Here is a 24,205-nt window from a genome sequence, read left to right as displayed (position 1 = left end):
AATTTGCATGTAAAGTGAGTGCTTCATTCACCTTATCCTAATCCCAGTCCTGCATAGGATTCACTCTTGGCTCTCATCAAATGACCCGAAGGAAAGGAACATGAAATTGAAACCCATGCATGGTTTATGATTTAATTCGGTGGAGCTTTGTTTTTTATTGAAGCAGAATAAGAAGATTCCAGCTGAGCGATACCGGAAGGATAAATGAATTACTGGTGGCTACCATTTCACTCGGGCTTTACCCCACGTCCACAGTCAGATGTGCACCAGAAAGAACCAGCACCAGTGCCCCTGGGAGAGGAGCAGAGAGGAGCTCAGACTCAGGTGCTGGTCTCAAGTTACTCAACATATCTCTGGAAGTTAACTGGCCCCAGGTCATCGCAAGCGACTATGATAAACCCCTCTGTGGGGGAAATGTGGTACCTGCAGGCAGGATATCTGGTACCTTCAATGAGCTTACAGACTGTCATTTTGAACTTTGTCTCACTCTGGAAGCATAAAATGCTGGAATGGTTTTGGCAAGCCATCCTCTTGGGAGAAGTGCAAACATGATTGATGTTTCGAGGCCTCTCATGGATGAAGACATGTTCCTTTCTGCAGGTGTTGTCAGGTTCCTTGATGATTCTTTGTATGATCATGTGGTTGCAGTACCTTACAGCAATATCACTCTGAGGGTAGTCCACGTGCAAGTGCTCTATGGTTGACGCCACTACTTCTTCATACAGCTCGTTTTCCCAGAACACAATCATCAGGAAAATGATCACCATTAGTACCATCAGGGGTAAGAGTCCCTTTACATCTGTTGCTTTAATTCCTATAGAGGAAGAGGAAACAGAAAGTAGCAGAAGGTAAGGAGAGTCCTCCAGCCCCATCGCCTGGCTTTGCTCCCCCACCCTTAGGACAGTTTATTTCCCTCACTCTGCTAATTAAAATCATGCTTAGCCTGCAAGATCCAAGACCTTTCCGACCATTTCAACTCTCAGAGTTTGGCATTGAAGTGTTCTCTAATTATTCCCATTTGTTTTACTTCCATCAGTTCCTTGATGGCACGTATCTGATCTTCTAGTTCTCCCGAATCTGTCAGAGAGCTTAACACAGATGAACAGACAGAGGTACTCAAAAGTACCCACGCCTGCTTGTTTCATTCCTATTGCTGAATGACTTCCTTTCCACAATTGTCTCAACTCTCATTCCACCCACTTCTTCATGCTTTTAGCACTGTCTTCTAATCTCTCCTTCCCAATTCTCCTTCTGCTAATCCCAATGGGCTCTGTTAGCTCCTCTTACCTTTCCTTTTTGCTGAAGCTTTCACAAGTAACATATCCTTGTGATCATGGATCTGAGAAAGTTCTTTGTGTCTCGTTCTCTGACAATAACTGGTAGGGAGCTAGTTGAGCATGGGGCGGGCCAAGGAGAAAGAACAGGCAGGGTGGAGCCGGTAGGGGAGTGTGCTTGGATGCCTTTGGGAAGGAAAAGACCTTAACCTTCAGAGGGAGAGTTGGGTAAGTCAGGCCCTGAAAGTGTCCTCATTAAACAAGTGTAGACTTTTCAAAACATTTAGTAAAGTGCTGACCTGTGCCAGACACAGTATTGTCTATTTTCCAAAATTTCAGCCAGTCCTTAGTCAAACTATGAAGTAGCTATTATCTCCCTTTTATTAATGAAGAAATTAATTGCTGAACAGTTCAAGTGGCGATGGGAGATGACAAGGGTAATAAGAGTCTCACTTTCTCAATGTTTGACACTTAAACTCCAGTTTCAGTAAGTTTTATTCCCACGTGGTGTTCAGGACAAGGCAGAATAATCCCCTTACATTAACATTAGTCTTAATAAAGCCCTAGAAAATATGGCAATGGTTCCCAAGCTCTGCTGAATATTACAATCACCTGGGCATTTTTAAGTGCCACCTTGAGACATTCTGCTTTAATTGGTATTGGGGTGGCCTGGTTTTGGATTATTAAAATTCTTCCAGTGATTCTAATATGCAGCAAAATTTGGGAACTACTGATCTATGGTATACATTGGAAACCTACATGGAAAATTGTGTACAAGGGCTTGGTGAAAGGCCAAGTTATTGAGACCATAGAATTATTTTTGTTGCTATCATATCCTGGCCATTTGATATAGGAATGGAAAATCAGACTTAATTTTACCACTTCTTGCCCTGAAATGATTTATTTTTTGAAGAGACATCTATGTAGTCTCTGTGTCTCTCTCTCTCTCTGTCTCTCTCTCTCTCCATATAAATATGTCTAAGTGACCATGACAAGCAAACGACCAGTCACTAAGATGCTCACTGACCACCAGGGGGCAGACACTCAATGCAGGAGCTGCCTCCTGGTGAGGTAGTCAGTGTGCTCTCACAGCCAACCTCCTGTGGCTGGCCAACCTCCGGGGGTCCCTCCCCCCGGCCAGCTAACCTCCCGCTGTCCCTCCCCCCGGCCAGCTAACCTCCCGCTGTCCCTCCCCCGGCCAGCTGGCCCTGAGCAGCCCGGATTGCCAGCCAAGCTGAGGGACACCACCCATGAACAAATCTGTGCACCAGGCCTCTATTATATATATATATATATATATAATAAGTAGGAGGTGTGCAGGAGGCAGTGTGTGTGTGTGTGTGTGTGTGTGTGTGTGTGTGTGTGTGTGTGTGTTTCTAATTGATAAGAAGAAACATTTTGGGGTAAAAAATGGTCTAGGAAAGACAGAGAATCCTGGAAAAGGATTTAAAAAATGTGTCTATTTCTATATAACAAAATCATAATTCCAGACCATGAAAACAGACAACCAAGATGTTATTATTTGCTTTCCAAAAACCTTCATGCTGGGTGCCCTTTCAGAATTGAAACAGCCCTGTTTTGGAGACGTGTTGCACAATGCCACGAAGATATAAGCTGACAAATTTAATTCTGTTGATGAATTTTCTGATCAACACATTTTGATTTGCACACCATCTTGCAGAAACATTTTCATTGTAGAAGGAGAAACCTATCTAAAGAGATTGTCGTTACACATTTCCCAAATGGCCGCTAATGACAGAAAACTCAAAGTAACAGTTGTCTAAAGAAGATGGAACTGTATTTCTCATGTGAAAAAGAGCCTGGGCTCATTAGTCCGGGACTGGCCAGGTGCTTCAAGGTTCTGACTTCTGTCTCAGCCTGTGGCTTCCATGTCACAATCCAGATGGCAGCTCTAGCCCCAGCCCCAGCCATCACATCTGCATTCCAGCCAGCAGGGAGAAGAAAGGCACAGAAAGGGAATGGTGCTGCATTCTAAGGACACATCCCAAAGTTTCACACATCATTTCCACTTACATCTCATTAGCAATAATTTGGTCACATAGTTACATCCAACTGCAAGGGACCCTGGGAAATGTAGGGTGGGCATGTGCCTGGCTAGAATTCTGTTTTCCAGTTACAAGCAAAGCAGGGGAGAATAACCACTGGAGGACAAGTAGCAGCCTTTGTCCTCCTTGCCTGCAGGCAAACATTGTCTGGACAATGTTCATGAGTGTGCTTCAAGAAAAAAAATGTTGCATGATTAAATGTTTGAGAAAGATTGTTAATTATATTTCTTCCCTTGGAGAGTCACAATATCCACAACACACGAAATTTTGAGAAACCCAGCGACTGAAAAGCTGAGCTAATTTCATTTAACTAAGGATTTAACAAATTGATCTGAGCATGGGACTTCACTGAAGAGGCACCACTGTGGGGCAGGGTTCTGTGGAATATAAGTCTGCGAAATGCTGCCAGGGACTAGGAGCCATAGACCGCACTCAGGCATCTGGGTGGGAACAAAGGAAACTAGGCAAAATGGAATGGAACTAAATAGCTCAGGTTTTTAGATTTGGGGGGATTGCTCTCCCTTTAAAATCTGCATAACAACAATTCAAGTCCCATTCTTCATTACTACTAGAATTCTAGCTATTTCCCCAACATGATTTAGGAGCTCTCGAGAAGTGTTTAATCTCTTATCCACAATGAATCCTCCAGACTTTCCCTCCGCTCATCCTGGCTTCCTCTCCTCCGTGCTTCTCCATGGTGTGACGCTACTTCATGCTCCTCCCAAAGTCTGGATACTCCCCTGCACACTGAACACAGGATGTGGGGTATGACAGACTTTCTGAAAATTTTTAATTGCCAAAGAGAAAAAGAAATCTTAACGCTGGCCGAAACCGGTTTGGCTCAGTGGATAGAGCGTCGGTCTGCGGACTGAAAGGTCCCAGGTTCGATTCCGGTCAAGGGCATGTACATTGGTTGCGGGCACATCCCCGGTAGGGGGTGTGCAAGAGGCAGCTGGTTGATGTTTCTCTCTCATCGATGTTTCTAGCTCTCTGTCCCTCTTCTTTCCTCTCTGTAAAAAGTCAATAAAATATATTAAAAAAAAGAAAAAGAAATCTTAACTCTGACTTATATACTGACTACTCCTGGCAGCCATCAGCAGGACCTTCACAAGCACTTCTCCTTGGCTCCTCTGACGTGGGTGTGCTTATCCTCCTTATCATCGGCTTTGTATCTCCTCTTTCTCAAGTGCTGGGCACGAAGAGACTGTGACCCTGCCACAGAGGGGGCGAGGGGCACTCTTCTTCTTCGGGTTTTTGTTCTACTTATTTGTGCATTTATTGGTTGCTTCTTGAATGTGCTCTGACTAGGGATTGAACCCCCAACCTTGGTGTATTGGGACGACACTCTAACCACCTGAGCTACCCAGCCAGGGCGAGGGGCAATCTTCTTGAGGATGCGCTTTCTCCACAACTGAGGAGGCAGGAATCGCCCTTATCAAAGAATGGGAATGAAGGAGGTTGCAGAGCATGCTGGGGAGGCCTAATGACCTCACCACCAGCCCTCAACGACTCCTTAGTCTGCCACTGCCTGGCTCCCACAGATTAAAAAAAAAAAGTTTCTAAGTGAAATACATCAGGCTTTAGCAATTAGTTAAAAATACAGCCCTAGTCAGTTTGACTCAGAGGATAGAGCGTCGGCCTGCGGACTGAAAGGTCCCAGGTCCGATTCCGGTCAAGGGCATGTACCTTGGTTGCGGGCACAGGAGGGGTGCAGAAGGCAGCTGATCAATGTTTCTCTCCCATCGATGTTTCTGACTCTCTATCCCTCTCCCCTCCTATCTGTAAAAACAATCAATAAAATATATATTTTTTAAAAAATACAGAAACCTGAGCCTTACCCCAGACCTGGGGCAAGAAATCAGACTCTGGGGCGAGGCCCTGGAATCTGCACTTGTAATGAGTAGCCCACCTCTGGGGATTATAAACTATAGATGAGCCCTGAATTGGTAAACAGCACAGTAATTTCTAAAGAGCTACACCCACCCCACAATGAAACTGACTTTTTCATTAATATACGGAACACTCAGTACCCTGCATGGAACCCTGCATGTGAATGACTGTCCAGCTTCAGAGCTTCCACAAGGTAAAGGGTAGGCACTTGCCCCACGTCATGTGACTAAAGCAGCTCCTCAGAGTGTCTCCCCGCCCTCCCCCCCCCCCCCCCCCCGCTCCCCCGCTTCCCCCCGCCCCCCCCCCCCCCCCCCCCCGCCCCAATGCACACAGGAAGGACCTTCCTTCCAAACACACCATTCACTGGAGGAGGAAGGACTGGTCTTTCCTAGTTCTAGTCTTTAATTATCCGTGTTCTTTTAGAAATTCTGGAAACCAGTTCATAGGGGATCCTGGAGATGAGGGGAGTGATTTGGGTTCCACCAGAAAGAGAATTTCCAGGGCCAGGCAGGGGGAGGAGAAGTGAGAATTTGTCTGTGGGTTGGGAGCAGGGACCAGGCAGGGATGACTGGCAGTGACAAAGCAAAGCTAGAACACCATGGATTCAGGAAGGTCTTTTAAAGCGGAAGATACTCTCCTCTTCCCTCCATTCTCTAACCCTTTCTTCCTGCTTCTCTATCACCCAGATGCCAACTGTTAGCACCGTCTTAAGATCAAAAGGTTGGAAGTGCTCTAGTACTTCTGAGTTGGAATCTTTCCCCCTTCCCTGTTCCTTTTCACTAAGGAGCCCTCCCAAACTATTTTCAGTTACTACTCTGCTGTGGAGAACAGTCAGACCATCGCCCAAGTTTCTTTCTAACCTTGGAAGTGGGCCTTGCCCATGAGGAAATCTCTGCTGGTTCCCACAAACTCTCAGGCAAACCCAGGTGTCAAGAAATATCCCTAAGTCAGGGCAAAGGGCATGAAACTTTATCAACTCCTCCAGGAATCCTTCTTTAAATTAACTGTTACAGAAAACCGGAGAAGAACCAAGCACTGCTTAGAAAGATGGAGTTACATTTATCACGCGGGTCCAGAGGAAAATGTCTCTCAAATTCTGGACCCCAACATGGAGGAACTTTCCCTATTTATGTGTTTTTACCTTCTTTGTCTCCCAAATATGGGGTGTTTCCGGCCTCCTTTGCAAGTTCTTAAAGAGCCCCTGTGTGCTGGGGCCTTGAGACCTCAGCCAAAGGCCTGGCCTGGTGCCAGCACTGATAATTTCGTCCAGGGAAGGTTTAATGGCCTCTCTGAAGTGGGAGTAGTCTTATTTTCCTTATTATTTAAGCAAGCAAGCATTTACAGAAGCCAAATAGCAGGGTTAAATTTTCAAACAGCAGTTTTTATATAAGATGGATGCTTCATAACCACTTTCATCTCCTCTTTGAAATTCCGTAAGAAGCCCTCCTCCCTGCTTCGCGCCCATGACTTCACATGAACAGTTACTCGGTGGGGAGGAAAGGGTCCGTTTGGCTTTCTCCACGCGTGTGGGTGCTTCAGGAGACCAGAGCATGTGCCCGTTTGCTCCAGCGCACCGCCTGGTACTTCACAGAACAAAAAGTGCCTGTGGAGTGGATGACCGGATAAAGGTCTTCAGGTCTTGTTCTCTTCCGCCACCAACTAGTTGTCTGATCTTACAAAGCCATGGCACTTCTCAGAGTCCCAGGTTCTTCATCTCTAAAATGGAGGTGGCAGGAAAGAATAAAGGAAGAATCGGACTATCTAGGAGTCCCTTTCTGCCGACACAAACTAAGGTTCTGAGCTCGATTAAGGTGACCCCACTGGCTAGTCCCTTAAGATGACAATTCTCTGGCCACCACTTCTACCACCCCCCTCCCCCCCCCTCCCCCCGCCACCTCCCCTCACACACACACTGGGAAAGTAGGGCTGTCCACTCTACCTCCCTGCCGGGAGTCAGGGTGATGAGCAATGGGGAAATGGATCCTGGTACCAGGCCCCAAAGTGGGAACTGGGGCTCTGATTCAGGAGTATGGCAGAGTGGCCCTGTGAAATAGGCTAAGGAATTGGCATTCTGGTCAAGGGGACACCTCCCTAAATCAAAGACACCTGCTCCTGGGGAAAAACAAAAGGGCATGAAGCACGCCTACGTGGAGGGATTTGTTGGCTACCTTTGGCAACAGCAGAGCTGTTTGCTAAACAAGCTATGGACGGCAAGATTCCTGCAATAACCTGGGCACTCTTCCCACTGCCCTCCCACGACGTCGCCTGTCTCTGTCCGCCTGAGGTGGACAGACTGGAGCTTGGGTATGTCCAAGAACAAGCTGCTTCTGATTTGGGCAGAACGCGTTCGGAATCAGAAGAGGGGCTATCTACCCCAGCCTTGCCGTTCCAGCCCCAGGCTGAGAACAGGAGGCCCTGTTCTCCCTCGGGGGCAAACCAAGCCATTTCTTTTTTTGTAACTTGTATCCCTGGAAGGACTGCCTCCAGGTAATAGCCCAGGGGAGGCCAGGCTAGGGGAACAGCCGCTTGGGAGGGCCCTGTCTCTTCAGCTTTCCGCTTCTGAGAATGCTTTGATCAGAGCAGACCTGGCTTCACGTGTGTGTTCCCAGGCTGGGCCTCAAACAGGCACCTTTGAATCCCCTTTAGAAGGACCATTACCCATCCTTCCATGCAGCTCCTCCAAGGACACTCCCAGGCTCTGTTTTCCTTGCTGGGCCAGTTCCAGCTACTCTGAAAATCAGATAGATCCCTTGAAAGAAGAGAAATGGTTGTCCCGACCTCAAATAATCACAGAGGCCCTAGAGAACCCAGATGCATTAAAAACAAAACAAAACAAAACAAAACAAAAAAGCCGAAACCGGTTTGGCTCAGTGGATAGGACGTCGGCCTGCAGACTGAAAGGTCCCAGGTTCGATTCTGGTCAAGGGCATGTACCTTGGTTGCGGGCACATCCCCAGTAGGGGGTGTGCAGGAAGCAGCTGATCGATGTTTCTAACTCTCTATCCCTCTCCCTTCCTCTCTGTTAAAAAAATCAATTAAATATATTTTAAAAAGCAAAAGAAAACCCTCCCTGTTCTCAGAAGGGCCCAGCTCGAGCAGAATGAGCAGTGAGTGGCCTAGCAGTTGTGAAAGCCTGTCTTGAGTGGCCCAGCCACTAACTAGCTCTGTGACCCTGACCTCACTCCGTGGGCCTCACTGGCCTCCTGTACCGGTGGCTGGGAGCTGGCGGAGTTGGTGGAATGCATGAGGTGAAAAGTAACAACTGAGAGTTGACAAACGCACCCAGCCATAACATTCCAAGGTGCAGGGCTCTGGGGTGGCTTATTAGAAAGTTGAAAGGGCGCTTTTTCGTCAACCTTACTGTAACACAGTAATCTTTTTAGAACACAAATCTAGTTCTGTGCCTGCACTGTCCACCCCAGTCTCCACCTCAAATGGGCCCCTGGCTTTTCGTAAGTCTTAAAATAACGACTACAGCCCCTACCTCTGCCTGCCAGGCTTGCATAGATAGCCTCATCCCAAACCATTCTTCTCCTCTCCCTCCAAAGGGTGGGCAAAAGTAGGTTTACAGTTGTGAGTACGCGAAACACAGTTAATAAAGCTACTGTAATAATCATAATCTGCAGGTCTATTTCCATACGAACAAGTAAACCTACTCTTGCTCCACAACACACCCCTCTTTCCAGTTCCCTGAGCTCATCAGGCTTCCTTCCAGCTCAAGGTGTTGAACATTCAGTTCTCTCATTGTGGGAGGTTTCTCACTCCGTGCACCCCTCTTCGTTCTACCTGGTTAGATCCTGTGTGCTCCTTCTTCCTCAGACAAGCCTTCCCAGGACCCCCAGGGGGAGTTTTGCTTGCATCACACTGTGCTTTTCCTTTGTGGCCCTATCACTAGCATAATAAATGTACTGTATTTCTTGTTTTCAAAAAATTATCTGATCGTTTCATGAGGGCTGAAAACACATCTGCCTGATTCCCACAGTAATCTCTGTTCCAAGCACAGTGCCTGGAACATAACAGAGGTTCAACAAATATTTGCCCAATAACTATTCAGTAAATATTGATTTAATGGGCTAACGCATAAACGAATAATCTAAAAGAACTACATTTTGCTCTTTAACCATAGTATCAAAGAGCTATTCTTTGTAAAACTCAAAATTTCTTTTTGAGGGTTACTTTGGTGGGACCTTGTAGCACCATATGGACATGAGATCAGTGTTAATGTGAAAAAAACAACAACATTGAAACCTGTAAAGAATTTGTGTGAGTTTATTTGAGCCAAACTGTCAACATATGCCAGGAAGCAGAACCTCAACGAATTGAGATAATGCTCTGGAGAATGGCAGGTTATATCTGCATTTATACATTGTAATCAAAGGAAGGGTTACATGAAATCCATTGGTGCTAGGCCAGAGAGGCAGGAGAAAGCAAAGGGGGGGGGGGGGGGAGGGGGGTTGGGGGTGGAGGGAGAAACCCCTGGAATTGGATAAAAAGTAAAATGATAGACGCATACTTAGGTGGGTGCAGGAACAATTAACATAACAATGAAGGAATTTGTGGTATCTGTCCTGGAGCCAGGCACATTAGGTTGTGGCCCAAGGGGTCTGGAAAAAGGGAAGTTAAAAGTTATCCAGACATTTCAGAGGGTATGTTATCTTAGATGCAACAAGACAGATAGGCTCAGTTAAGATAAAGGTTGAGCCCAAGCTGGTTTGGCTCAGTGGGTAGAGTGTTGGCCTGCGTACTGGGGGGGGGGAGGGGTCCTGAGTTCAATTCCAGTCAAGGTCACATATTCCAGTCAAGGTCACATGCCCAGGTTGCTGGCTTGAGCCCCAGTGGGGAGCGTGCAGGAGGCAGCCAATCAATGATTCTCTCTCATCATTGATGTTTCTATCTCTCTCTCTCCCTCCCCCTTCTTCTCTGAAAAAAAAAAAAAAAAAGATAAAGGTTGACCTTAAAGATACCGGCTTAGGATGTAACTACCCATCATAATTGCTTTTAGTTAAAGTTTCATTTCAGACCATCCTTTGTGGTAACTTTAGGTCTCTGAGTTTGCAAGACCGCCATGCAGGCCTTCCCTGAGCTTGTCAGGTTAGCATGTGGCCCCTTTCGTCCACATCAGAAAGATCAATGATATAAAAGAAAAATGTTGATTTACCACTAATTACCACTCAGAGTCTTAAATCTATGACTGTCCCTCTGATCCGCTGACTTCAGCTGACAAAAACCAACTCACAAGTTTTGCTAGTGGGTGCTCCCTGCTTTCCGCTTTCCACTCCATGGGATGCCATCTAACTTAAGAAGTCCAGCCTAATTCATGAACAACATCTCCCTGAACAATAAAACAGCTCTCTCCTCTAAGTTCTGCATCCATATCATGTACACAGAAGGATCAGCAAACAGTGGCGTCCCTAGAAACAAATTTGTAATCCCAAGTCCTTTACTGAGACCCTAAATTACAGTGACAGCGAACCTATGACACGCGTGTCAGCACTGACACGCGTAGCCATTTCTGATGACACGCGGCCGCATGCCGAGGATGGAACATTTGCTGCTCCTGAGGATGAAACATTTGCGACTAGAGTCTTGGAGTTAGTTTTTTCCTCAAAGTGACACACTACCCGAGTTATGCTCAGTTTTTTGGCGAAGTTTGACACACCAAGCTCAAAAGGTTGCCCATCACTGCCCTAAAAATAAGACCCATGATGGTACCTGGTTTGTCCACAAGGGGTCAGTTTCCACCCGTAGCTCCTGGGAGCACAGTGGCATATTTGCGACCAGCAGAGGTTCTCACCCCTGTTCCCCATCATCCTCCAGGCATCCTGCCCACATGCCAACAAGGTTTCCTCAGGGTTCTTATTCACAGCGATCCTCATCACAAAACTTGGTCAAGTGAGGTTGATGAAGTCCTGTTGGTTATATAGGTCCTTCCCTAACCTTAGTTTTCCTTTTCCTCTCTGTCTCCCTATTGTGGACTTTGTTCATCAGCTTACTAAATCAATTATTTTACAGGCTCTTACAGAATGGCTGTTATATGCAACCCTACAATGTGACCCCCAAACACCATCGGTTCAGAATTTGCTCAGAGTCATAACAGCCTGAAGCAAGTTGGCACTTGAGCCGCTGTGCTTAAGCAAGTCTGCAAAGGAGCCAGTGGCACTGACGCCCAATTTAAAGCTTCTGAGAACTTACTTGGGGCCGTGCTTTATGTCCAGTCGGAAGAAACTTTCAGTTGATGGTTATGAGAAACTATTGATATAAAATATGCCTCCTTAAGTCCTGAACGAACAATTCCTGGATAAGAAAAACATGCAGAAGAGAAATGATGGTTGATTTTAGAAATAATAATTTTGTAGAATAAATACTATGTAAACTACACGTAATAACGTCTGGTACTTACCTTGGTGATTTAATAATACAAAGAGCATTTGTCTAAGCGTTAAGCTTATAAATCTGAAATGGTGGAGTATAAAATGTTGTAATATTAGGTACAAAAGGTGCTTGTTTAGTTAGTATGGTGGTGTTGAACACCAACATGACATGTTATTGGAGTGAGAAGACAAATAGAGTGGAAAACAGGGCTCGTCCGGGATTTGAACCCGGGACCTCTCGCACCCTAAGCGAGAATCATACCCCTAGACCAACGAGCCAGATATAAGGGTAGCTTAAGATTTGAAACTTTAGTAAAAAGTTTTCGCCACGTCTATACAGTCTTTTTTTAGTAGCTATGAGCATATCGTGCCACCTAGTGGACAAACAAATCACTGCATTCTTTTTTACTCAAATGTAGAAAAGATACCCTTATAGTACAGATCATTTTGGGAAAAATATTTCAGGATCAACGAGAATAATTTCGCTGTATGTTTGCGCTTCCAAATGGGCCAAAGATGCTGCCGGAATGGTGGGAGGCGGTCGAATCAGGGATAGTCTCGAGCTGCGGGCTGATTCCTTGGCCGTGGGGAGGGAAGAGCGCGCGCCTTGCCGGGAGGGCGTCTCCTGGACGGCTTTGCCTTTTGGGGGCAGAAGAGCCGGGGCGGGTAAGGAGGCTTCTTCCGGCCTCGGCAGAAGACTGACCAGTTTTTGGGCTCGGTCAGGTCTGCTTAGATTCTCACCTCCCGGAAACTTTCCCCGTCTCCTCCGAGAAGACCCCAGACTCAGCATCCTTCGCGTAGAAAAAGCACTTGCCTCGTGGCTTCCTCCCTGGAAAACCGGCGGAAGCAGAAGGCCCCGATTCTCCCGAAGGACCGGCTTGTGCCTGGCCCACAAAGGCTGCTCTGTCCCTCGGAGGCCATGCAAGAGGTGTATCAGCTCTCTCCACCGGTCTCAAGCATTGTGGTTTAAAAGAAGAAAGAAATACAAACTAGCCAGGAATAAGTGGGGGAAAGAAATATGATGAACCCAATAAGGTTATAAATACATAAATTATAAAGTTAGAAAGGAAGCAGAAGAGAGTAAAGGGTACATGCCATGCTGCTGAAGCCAGCTCACGCAAGGTAGCGTGGCCGAGCGGTCTAAGGCGCTGGATTAAGGCTCCAGTCTCTTCGGGGGCGTGGGTTCGAATCCCACCGCTGCCACAAGCTTTTTACACTGATGATTGATTGTACCTGGTGCGGCCACGTTGACACTACGTCTCCACCTTCCTTTCTCATCCAATCGTCTGTCTCTCTAATTAGTATACAGAATCTGGGTATGCACTCTTTTGAGACTTCTCATCTTTTTGAGCATTTCATACTTTAAACTTTTCCTTAATGAAACAATACTCCTAGACCATCACAAGATCGTAATGATGCCTTTGAACCCACAGTTTCCCAGAGGCTAAGTACCAAGACTTGAATATCATAAACCTGTAAGATTTGCTTTGCCTTTATTCACTCAGCTAAAGAGGGTATTTTGAGCAGTTGTTATTGGCACTGTTCTTGTAGAGGATTACAGAAAAGGTGAATAAAACATAATGCCTGCCCATAAGGGAAGCTCACAGACCAAACTGGAATAGTAAGCTGTATAATTACAAAACGACTTGAGGCACGGTAAAACATCAAGCACATGAAGAATAACACATCACACACTTATCAAATGATGATAATGTTAGTATGCATCAGCGCCCAGTTTCTTCCCAGAAAAAGCTCCTGTAGGTAGCACTATTTAGTTTCCAAGCAATTTCTCACACACTATTGTATCTGACCGAACAGGATCCCCGAAGGCAGGCAGGGAGAGGGAACTTTTTACAACCTTCATTTCATAGCAGATGCACTGAGAGGCCAAGAGATTTATCTGCACTCCAGCTGCCCCTCCTGCCTTGCCCGCCTGCCCGCCTGCCTGCCTGCGCGCCTGGGGCAGTGGGGAAACAATGTCAGGCAGAATTCAAAATAACTTGAGGCTGTCTATACTTCGCCATTTCACATCCCTGGGGGGCTTTTGGTCGAGCTTCTCAAAGTGGAGAGGACAAAAAAGTAATAATAACAAATATCTTTTAAACCAGTTAGAAGCAAAAGTGGGGCTCGTCCGGGATTTGAACCCGGGACCTCTCGCACCCTAAGCGAGAATCATACCCCTAGACCAACGAGCCACGGGTGAGGGCATCTTAGGTTTTGCCTCAAGGCTCATTCCCGTCAGTAGGCGTTTCCTGAAGAATTTTGCACTCCAGTGCCTTCTATTGGCAGGAATGCGTGCTTATTTATCCAGCAAACAAGATTCAAACTGCAAGTCATTTCTTAGCTGCCGTGAAGGATCAGGGGCCCTGGGGAAGGACATCTTCATCGAGGAACGTTCTCTGAGAGGTGCCGAGTGTACAATGTTTGCAGAGAACTGCGCTGGAACGGACCCTCGAAGCATAACTGCATTGGCACCCTTGAACCCGAGGGAAAAAAAGTGAACGGCAGGCCCCAGCGAGATTTGAACTCGCGACCCCTGGTTTACAAGACCAGTGCTCTAACCCCTGAGCTATGGAGCCCTACTCAAGTGCTGATTTTCTATATCTCCTCTTATAGATACATTCACTAAGCTTACTATACCGAACTAGTAAATGGAATCTTGACGGGAGCAAAACTCCAGGATAGTCTCCAAAATAGGAATCTTTTCATGTCCTCTCAACACTTTCAAAAGACTGCTTGGAGCAGAACCATTTATCACACTGTCTTCTCATCCTTTATCTTGATACGCTGCCTCCTGTGCCTTTACTTCCCAGAAAGGATGCAGCTCTTTAGAATTCCAGATATTTGGGTACATGAGAGACCCACCTAAGAAATGAGTCACATAATAGAGGGTGTCTGATGGGCAAGAAGATTGCAGTGCACCCCCTCAGTCAATACGGTGGGGCTTTTTGTGGTGCAGGAGATGCCACAAAGGTGCAGTCGGTGCTAAAGAAATAAGGCTAAGACATGGTCTTTGCCCTCTAAACCTTATAGTCGGCGTCGTAGACAAATAAATTCAATAGTTGTGTTTGTACAGTGGAATAAGTTAAGTTCTGTGATAAAAATATTTGTAGAGTGTTTTGGGGTTACAGAGGAGGGGTATCTAAATCAGTTTATGTAAAAAGTGGGGCTCAGGGAAAACTTACAGGAAATGCTGCCTTGAATTGACTTTTTCTGGTTACTCACCATTATAAAAAAAAATAACTAAACTGCACAAACTGCAATATAATTTAATGCATTTTGACAAATGCATACAAATCCATGTAAATACCCTAATAAATATATAAATCTTTTAGTGCTCCTTTTCGCCAGTTCCCCACCCCGTCCCACCACCTCAGAGGAGACCAGATGAATTGCCTTTGGTCTAGAGACATTTAAACAGGACGAAGGGGATAAAAGGCAATTACATGGAGGGAACAGTATGCAAAGGCATGGACTTAGGAGAAATTTAAATAAAAACAAAACGAGGTGGTAAATCCGGTTTTGGCCTTGCTAAATTCAGAGCCCCAAATCCATAAGTTTGCTTTTTGGGGATTAATGCCTCTCTCTCAAAAGTCCAGGGACAGGAGCAAGCAAGAAAAAGGTGTGTCAGGCAGGAAGAGTTTAATCTTTTCTTAAGATATAGATTTACATATCATTTTTTAAAAAGAAAAAGGCTCTTGTTTTCACTTTATAGAAATCTCATTTGTATAAGCTAGTAAACAGGAACTAAAAAATTATTTAACTAAGAAAGATCGTGTACCTGTTTCTTACTGCAAATATAGTCTTTGATGAGAACATTAGAGAAAGCAGATTCATGTAACCCCCAAGAAATGAACCAATTCTGAGAAGATTTAGACCCTCTGATCACAGCCCTACTCTTGTACCCATGATTTTTAAATATTTTCATTTGTCCAAGGTCACAAAGTTTGTAAAAAATCTGTACGCTTGTGTATGATTAATTGTGCCCTTTAATTTTCATTGTGTAAATGTAAAACATGACCCCTGACCTTACACAATTTTAAGCAAGAGAAATGTTCTATTTAGATAGGCAAAGTAAGGCATCCATGGCAGATGTTCTTGGTTCAGGAATGAGTCACAAAGAACACTCACCAAGTTGTCAAGAGGAGATGAACATGTACAACTGCCCAGGGTGAAGAATGTTACAGGATCTTCTGTGGTTTGACAAGATGCTCCTTCGGTGTTCAATCCTTAGCCTTTGTACACCAAGCAATATCCTCCATGTCCCCCCCCCCCAAAAAAAAAAAAAACACACACACACAAAAAAAAAACACAACACAACACAAAACAAAACCAAAACCAAAAACAAAAAAACAACAAAAACACAAAAACGGAGGCTTTGTTTTAACTGGCTGTTCGGCTTGATCTCGGTACCCCATTTTCCTACACGAGGCATTGCATTGGAGGAAATCTCCAGGGTGATCAGCATGGTCATCTTTTGGGACCTACTGACAGGCATCATGATTCTTGAGGAAGTGGCAGAGGGCTTGGCATTTTCCTAGGACAAGAAAATCAAATCAAAATAAACTTTGAATCACAGGTGATGTTATGTTGGTGTGTGTGTGTGTCGACACTGAGTATAGAGTACAGTGGTTAGGAAACCAGGGTTAGTTATTTAACCTTGCAGAGTCACAGTGACCTAGTTTGGCAAATTAGGATTTCTTTTTTATTGTTATTATTATCTTTATTAATGTTATTACTTTAGGGAGACAGGCCTTAGGCAAAACTGCTAACCAGTGAAAGCGGTCTCTCCAACAGCTTTCTCACCCCCTCTCCTTGCTGTTTCTCCTCCTCTTTTATTAGTCTCCCGTGTATTCTTGGCTCCTTTGACCTTTTCCTGGAATCTATTCCCTTACCCTCATCCTGTCACAATTCAGCAAGCTCACTTCTATTCCCTATTTGAACTGATTTCTTCCCCTTTAACCATACTCATCACACATCTGAAAGGAATTGAAAATGCTCAAAAGAGAATTCCAAGAACAAAGCCAGGACAACAACCATTGATGTGATGTTTTTTTGTGTGTGTGTCATGGACAGGATGTTTTTTGTCTCTCAGAGACAGAGGTTGGTTTCCCGGTCTGGGAAGCCAACCTCTGTCAGGACAAATAAACCTTAGACTAACAAACCACGTCTACATTCCGCTCACCTCAGACCCCTGTCCGAGGATATGATGTCAGTCTTTCTCATTGTCTCAGCCACAAACTGTCCACGGAGCACTCTGGTTGACCTGTCTGACTCCAGGTGGTTCCCAGAGCCCTTCCCACTATAGCTGACCCTTGAACAATGCAGGGGTTCGGGTTGCAGACCCCCAGTTGAAAATTCACATAGAACTTTTGACTCCCCCAAAACGTAACTACTGATAGCCTACTGTTGACTGGAAGCCTTAGCAATAACACAAACATTCAATTAACACATATCTTGTACGTTACATAAATTTATACTGTATTCTTATAAGCTAGAGAAGAAAATTATTTATTTTTCAAATATATTTTTATTAATTTCAGAAAAGAAGGGAGAAGGAGAGAGAGATAGAGACATCAATGATGAGAGAGAATCATTGATTGGCTGCCTCCCGCACACCCCACACTGGGGATAGAGCTCGCAACCAGGAATGGAACTGTGACCTCCTGGTTCATAGGTTGATGCTCAACCACTGAGTCAAATCATCCAGGCTAGAAAAAAAATATTATTAAGAAAGTCATAAGGATGAGAAAATACATTTTATAATATTTATTGAAAAAAATTCTGTATAAGTGGATCAGTGCAGTTCAAAACCTTATTGTTCAAGGGTCAATTGTAGTTTATTAGACCCAGCAAGCAACAGTGTGCTGTGGGCCATGCAGAGCTCTTTTCTGGAACAACTTGACCCCTAGTAAGGATCTTAGGAATATTTCTAGTTGCTGTTTTGTCTGTGTTTCTATCATTTTCCCTCAACTTTTTATTTTGCAAAGTTTTAATCCTGATGTGGAAATAAATTAAGGCCAATTAAAGGAGAACAAGCAAAGGCTATTTATTTAGAGCTTGCCGTGATCATTCGAGTTTTGGCAGTCGCTCAGAGGCAGATGGAGGAGTGGGAAAGCTTTAGTGTGGAAAAGGGAAAGGCTTCAACTGATTGGAGCCCTTTCCACTACAGCTGACCCTTGAGCAATGCAGGGGTTAAGGGTGCAGACCCCCAGTTGGCCTGGGGAAGCTAGAGGTGGGCTAATTAGAAGTCAGACATCCTATGTCATTGGTAGGATGGGGCCTAAATGGGCAGTCGGACATCACTCTCACAATCCAGGACTGCTGGCTCCCAACTGCTTGCCTACCCGCCTTCCTGATTGTCCCTAACCGCTTCTGCCTGCCAGCCTGATCACCCCCTAACCACTCCCCTGCCAGCTTGATTGATGCCTAACTGCTCCCCTGCCAGCCTGATTGATGCCTAACTGCTCCCCTGCCAGCCTGATTGCCCCTAACTGCCCTCCCCTGAAGGCCTGGTCCCCCCCCAGCTGCTCTCCCCTGCAGGCCTGGTTACCCCCAACTGCCCTACCCTGCAGGCCATCCCCAACTTCCCTCCTCTGCTGGCCTGGTCACCACGGCTCACGATCCACATGCAGCTCTTTGGCCCCTTGAGTGTGGCTCTTCCACAAAATACCACTTGCGGGGGCACACGTACAGTGCGATTAAAATTTCGTGGCCCATGCACAGAAGTCGGTTTTTGGCCTGGGCGAGTCTATTTTGAAGAAGTGTCGTTAGAACACTCAAGGGGCCAAAGAGCCGCATATGGCTCACGAGCCGCGGTTTGCCGACCACTGGAGTAGACAATGTGACCGAGGCAGATAAGCTACAGCTCAGGAGCTTTATTCCCCAAGCAGAAGGCACTGCAGAGTAAGGACAACACTCACCCTTCCCCTTCCACCCACTGCCTACTGGGTGATAGAGAAGTGGGGAGGGTGGTGGTGGTGCAGGCTTCTATAGAAGAGGGTATGGGAAGTGGCAACTCTTCCTTTGGGCCCTAGAAGGGTGCTCTAAACCTAGACCTATAGGACAAAGTCCATTCAATAAAGCTGGAGAAACAACAACAGCAAAAGCATTAACGGCATGAGATAGCATAGAGGGCGGGCTAAGACAGTGGTTCTAGGGTTTGATTCCAGCGTGGATGTGTGAGGATGTAGGATAGTGTCGAGTTATTCCCTGCGGGTCTTGGAGATAACCTTTGCTTCTTGGTGAAATCTACAATTATTTTTTGTTGGTTCTCTAATACCAGGCTGCCTGCGATGGTTCTGTCCTAACTCTGTAAGCACCCAGATCCTCTCAAGAGGGCCCAAGACAGACTCACAGCTCAGCCTGAGTCCCTTACTAAACATTCCAGCTCTGGAACCTGTGGCTTAGGTTCCTCCCAATCTGCACGTTGATGCTCTTGGCGTCTGGAGAAAAATCGCTGGATTAGGAAAGGAATCACAAATAGTCATCCCACATCATAATTTAAATGGCAAAGGTTAAAGACAATTAACTTCCCAGATCATGGTATTCAATAATTTTTTATTGAATTAAGTTGAGTCCAGAGTAATTTTCAACAATAAAGTAATTTTGAAACAATAGGTACTTTAACAAGCTTTATTGCCAAAATATATGGGTGATTCCTTTGAAAAATGTTATAAACTATTACATAAATTCCTCTCTTTGGCCAGTGTCTGAGTTTGACTTCAGTCTTTATGCTCCATGAAATTAGGTAGTTTTTAAAGCAATATGTCATCTGCTTTCTGGGCAACACTTCTAGATCTCTCCAGAAGATTTCCGTTTCCCCCTCAAATCACTGATCCTTCCTTCTCTTCCTTTAGTTCTCTCTCAGGGCTCTTTTGGGATAGACAGATTTAATGTGTGTTTTTGTGTATTACTAATAAAATTAGATGAAAGTATTATTACCATTTCCAGTGCCCACTGAAGTTTTATAGCCATCTCTGTATGCTAATGCTCTGGTTGCCAATTTTGCAGCACTTTTTTTAAAGTTGATGTGCCGTCCATACCTTGATGTTTTTTTTAAAACATTGTCTCTATGTATACAAACACACTCCAACAGGGAATTAATTCCTGTTTTGTTTGTTTTTTTTCCTCTTGAAACATTGATGAGAGAGAAACATCGATCAGCTGCCTCCTGCACACCCCCGACTGGGGACGTGCCCACAACCAAGGTACACGCCCCCAACCGGAATCGAACCCGGGACCCTTGAGTCCCCAGGCCGACGCTCTATCCACTGAGCCAAACCGGTTTCAGCGGATTAATTCCTGTTTAGTGAAAGCTTGCTTCTGAAAACTTCTCTAACAAGAGACTCATAGAAAGGGTAAATCAATTTTCATTTGATCTTCAATGTCATTTTGTAAACCACTTTATAATCCCCATTTCTGATTGAGGTTAGGAACCACTTCCTGTTCATCTTAGCATATTTTAGTATATGCTTACAGACCTTTGTTAAAGAAATGAATAAATATATGTCTAAAATTTTCAAGGGCACCACTAATAGGAGTCCCCATTCTCTTTTAAATATCCCATGAGGTAGATAAAATATATCACAAAATCTGGTTCTTGGTTGCTGGTGGCCATAGTTGGCATTCTTAACTCTTTGATATTCAAGGTCCTCAACCCAAACCCAATTTTACTACAAACTGAAGAGGACTGATGACAACAGATAGAAGAATTAAAGATGGAAAAAATGAAAGGAGCACAATCCAGTGATGAGTGCTGTCTTAAATTCCTCTTTGTAATAAAGTGCAAATTAGGAAAACACTTTAAATGCTATTAATCATGAAATTTCTCTTTGAACTGCTTTTCCAGAGGCACCTTGGATCATTGTGGAGAAGTGAATAAGTCACTTATTGCATTTGTTTTACCTCTTTTCCATCTCACAGTAAATGCAATTGTTTTGGAAAGTATATACAAAAATATTCAGATAATATGTGTATTTTATTTTTATTTATTCTTTATTATAGGAATTCTTTTAATTATTGGTATTCATAAACAATAATTGTAAGATTCTACTGAGAATTTTTTAAAAATATGTTTTATTGATTTTTTTACAGAGAGGAAGGGAGAGGGAGAGAGAGTTAGAAACATCAATGAGAGAGAAACATCAATCAGCTGCCTCTTGCACACCCCCTATGCCCGCAACCAAGGTACATTTCCTTCACAGGAATCAAACCTGGGACCCCTGAGTCCACAGGCTGATGCTCTACCCATGGAGCCAAACCAGTTAGGGCTCTACTGAGAATTTTAAATCCATTTTTAAATCATTTTTGGCAAAGGTCACATTTAGATCCAAGACGTGGATTAAAGCTACAGATCTTCTTCCTGGACAGATACATATAAGCTCAGACACATAAAATTTACATACCAATGAGGCTTATAAATTTTCTGAAGCCCCTCCTTAGATGATCCCTTGGTGATCATGGACCCTTAGGTTAAGATCTTGAACCAGATTGCCTAGCTTTGAATTCCAGCATCTCACAGATTGGAGGGTCTTATGATGTAATGATGGTATTGATTATGCTTTATCAATAATTTTTTTTCCTGAAAGAGACTTGATGACTCTAGAGTTCCATAATAGTTCCAGAACGCAGTCATTTGGTGATGTCCATGATTACACTAGGGAAGAGTATGCCAATAGAGAATACTCGGACTTAAGATTGGGTATTATGCTCCTTTACTTTTCACGTCATTATTTTCTTGTTGAAACTCTTGGCATGTAAAAGATCCCCCCAGAAGCCTTCTGCCACCTTCCTAAACATATCCTTTAAAGCTTCCTTGACGCGCTCATTGCGCAAGGCATAGATAAATGGATTCAGCAATGGTGTCACAAATGTAGTTACCACCGTCACTGCCCAATTAGTATCCACAGAGCCACTCTGTGATGGCCGCACATAGAGGAAAATGGCACTTCCATAGAAGAGTGTCACCACCATCAAGTGAGAGGTACAGGTAGAGAAGGCCTTCTGACGGCCTGAGGCAGAGGGGATGCGCAGGACAGCTAGGACTATGTGGCCATAGGACGCGGCAGTAATCATCAGTGAGGATACAATAACAAGAGAGGCCAGGATAAAGTCAGTTTCCTCCAGCTTTTTGGTGTTGGTGCATGCCAGACGGAGCAGCGGGCCACTGTCACAGAAGAAGTGCTGCACCACAGCATCTTGTTCACAGAAAGGAAGCAAGGCCACAGCGACTGTGGGGCCAAGCACAGGGAGGAGTCCCCCCATCCAGCAGGCCAAGGCGACCCGGAAGCACACAGTACCATTCATGAGCAAGGGGTAGTGCAGAGGGTGACAGATGGCCAGGTAGCGATCCACAGACATGACGGCCAGCAGCAAGAACTCAGAGGCCCCAAGAAAGAAATAGAAATAGAATTGGGTAATACATGCAGCAAAGGAAATAGTGTGTTGCCTTGAGAGAAAGTTGCTCAGCATCTTGGGAATTATGACAGAAGTGAGCAGGATCTCTAGGCAGGACAGGTTACCCAGAAAGAAGTACATGGGAGTCTGCAAGCGCGTATCAGCTCCTACCACCCCAACAATCAACACATTGCCTGTTAGAGTCAGCAGATAGATAAGCAGGAAGACAGAAAACAATTCTTCTTTTGTGTTGTTGAGATTTGGGACACCTGCCAGAATGAACTCTGTCACACCACTGCTCCGGTTCCCACCAAGAGCCATGATCTTTCCCATCTGTGCAACAACATGAACATAATCCTGGTGAGGACATGTCTTTTCCAGCACAATCCTGAAACGCATTTTATCATGATATGGCATACATACCCCCACTTTCTCCAATCATATCTTCTGTTAAGATTTTGAAGAGCCCTGGTCAATGTTCTCAGTGGTTAGAGCAGTGGCCCATGCACTGGAGGGTTGCAGGTTCGATTCCTGGTCAAGGGCATGGACCTGGGTTGCCGGTTTGCTCCAACAAGGGCTGCATGAGAGATGAGGGAGGCAACCAATTGATGTGAGATGTTTCTTTCTTTCTCTCTCTCCTCCTCCCTCTGTCCCTTCCACTCTCTCTAAAAATCAAAGGAAAAATATCCTCCAGTGAGAATTAACAAACAAACAAAAATATGAAGAATCCGAGGTCCTTATCCAATTGATTTTAGAGCTGGCAAAGGTTTCCCATAAAGGGCAGTTCACACTTAGGTATGAAAATGCCAAGAGCCTCCAGCTTCACATCTCCTATTCTCAAATTTTAAGTGGTGATCCTTCATTTTTACAAAAATATCATTGAGCATTTGAGTTGAGCAAAAATATCAGAGAATCGATTTTGTGAAGAGTATGATTCCCAACCAGCATCTGAAAGTGAACCAAATTGCCTAGCTTTGAATTCCAGCATCTCTACTTACTAGCCAAGTAGCCTTGAAAAAGTTGTAAGGAGCAAGTGAAGTAATGGTACAAAAGGCTTAAAAGAGTTTCTAGCACTTAGCTGACAAATGATAGAGAAAGCCCTGGACGGTAAGTTAGGGCACCAAACTCTCCGCTTGACTGGCCACTTTCCTTGTAAGACTAAAAGTGCATCCAGCCCATTTGTCCTTCAACTGCTCAGCTATAGAATAAGTAATAGAAATCTAGGCCATTCGTTCATCTGTTATATGAAATTGCCCTTTTCATGGAGAATTACCCCAGAAACCCAAGGGTCTAACTAAATCCAGCTTCTCACAAAGTACTTACCTATGTAAAGCAAGTTATGCCGTACTTAAAAGGAGTAAGAAGGATAAACTACAATGATTCAGTCAGGTATCCACGTCTATTTATTTAGTGTCAACTTCAAGCTAAGTATTCTGGGAAATATTAAGATGGTTTTCTCAAGCTTTTCAGTCCATGATACTAATCCAAATCCCCTTCACAAACTTGGCTCTATTAGATAAACTTGCCAGAGACAGAAATGTGAATCCCTGGTAATTATTAACAAATTCAGAAATGAAGTCCTTACTATTCAATTTGAGTTCTTCTAGTTCTGAAGTCCACAAGTTATAATGTCACTGGAAAAGGACTGGATCCGGAGTGGGTCTCTCTCAGGCTGTGTGTGAGTTCTTGACTTCATGCAGGAAAGATTTCACGACAGAAGTGCAAGTGGTTTTGAGTGTACATTTATTAAAGCTGAGGACAGTAAAACAAAGGAAGGGCTTAGGATCGGAGAAGCAACAGGAGAGCATAGCCAGTGTTCTGCTCGGCCCTCTAGAAACGTTATGGAAAAGAAGTGAGCCACACTGGGCTGTTTGGACTCACTGAGAAGTAAAAATCAGTGATAGAAGTGAGCCACGGTGGGGCTGCTGTCAGCACACTGAAAAGTCAGAGAAAAGGGGACCTTGGAGACAGGTTCAGGGGGTTAGCCTGGGACGAGCTGCTGCTGCCCGCTTCTGCCCTAGTTGCAAGTCTCGTCAGAACCCTTAGAGCTTAGACAGTGATGGGCAACCTTTTGAGCTTGGTGTGTCAAACTTTGCCAAAAAACTGAGCATAACTCAGGTAGTGTGTCACTTTGAGGAAAAAACATTATTTCGCGATATTTATAGTTTAAATAATTTAAATGTATAATTGTTATATATAATTGTAT

At 44.7% G+C, this 24,205-nt stretch overlaps 2 protein-coding genes across 2 annotated transcripts; both read right to left on the bottom strand.

Annotated features, from left to right (window-relative positions):
• Window positions 1–338: 338 nt before the first annotated feature.
• RNASE12 (ribonuclease A family member 12 (inactive)) lies at window positions 339–1,321 on the bottom strand (the record flags this gene model as incomplete). The annotated part of the gene is made up of 2 exons (XM_079768322.1): window positions 339–814; window positions 1,288–1,321. The coding sequence occupies 2 exons, from the start codon at window positions 1,319–1,321 to the stop codon at window positions 339–341; spliced, it is 510 nt and encodes a 169-aa protein (XP_079624448.1).
• Window positions 1,322–21,324: 20,003 nt separating this feature from the next.
• On the bottom strand, window positions 21,325–22,320 carry OR6S1 (olfactory receptor family 6 subfamily S member 1; the record flags this gene model as incomplete). The annotated part of the gene is made up of 1 exon (XM_079767741.1): window positions 21,325–22,320. The coding sequence occupies one exon, from the start codon at window positions 22,318–22,320 to the stop codon at window positions 21,325–21,327; it is 996 nt and encodes a 331-aa protein (XP_079623867.1).
• Between the last annotated feature and the right edge of the window lie 1,885 nt (window positions 22,321–24,205).

The sequence above is a fragment of the Cnephaeus nilssonii genome, assembly GCF_951640355.1.
Source record: "Cnephaeus nilssonii genome assembly, chromosome: 4".
Classification (NCBI taxonomy): Eukaryota; Metazoa; Chordata; class Mammalia; order Chiroptera; family Vespertilionidae; genus Cnephaeus; species Cnephaeus nilssonii.
This window is presented reverse-complemented; position numbering and strand designations above follow the sequence as displayed.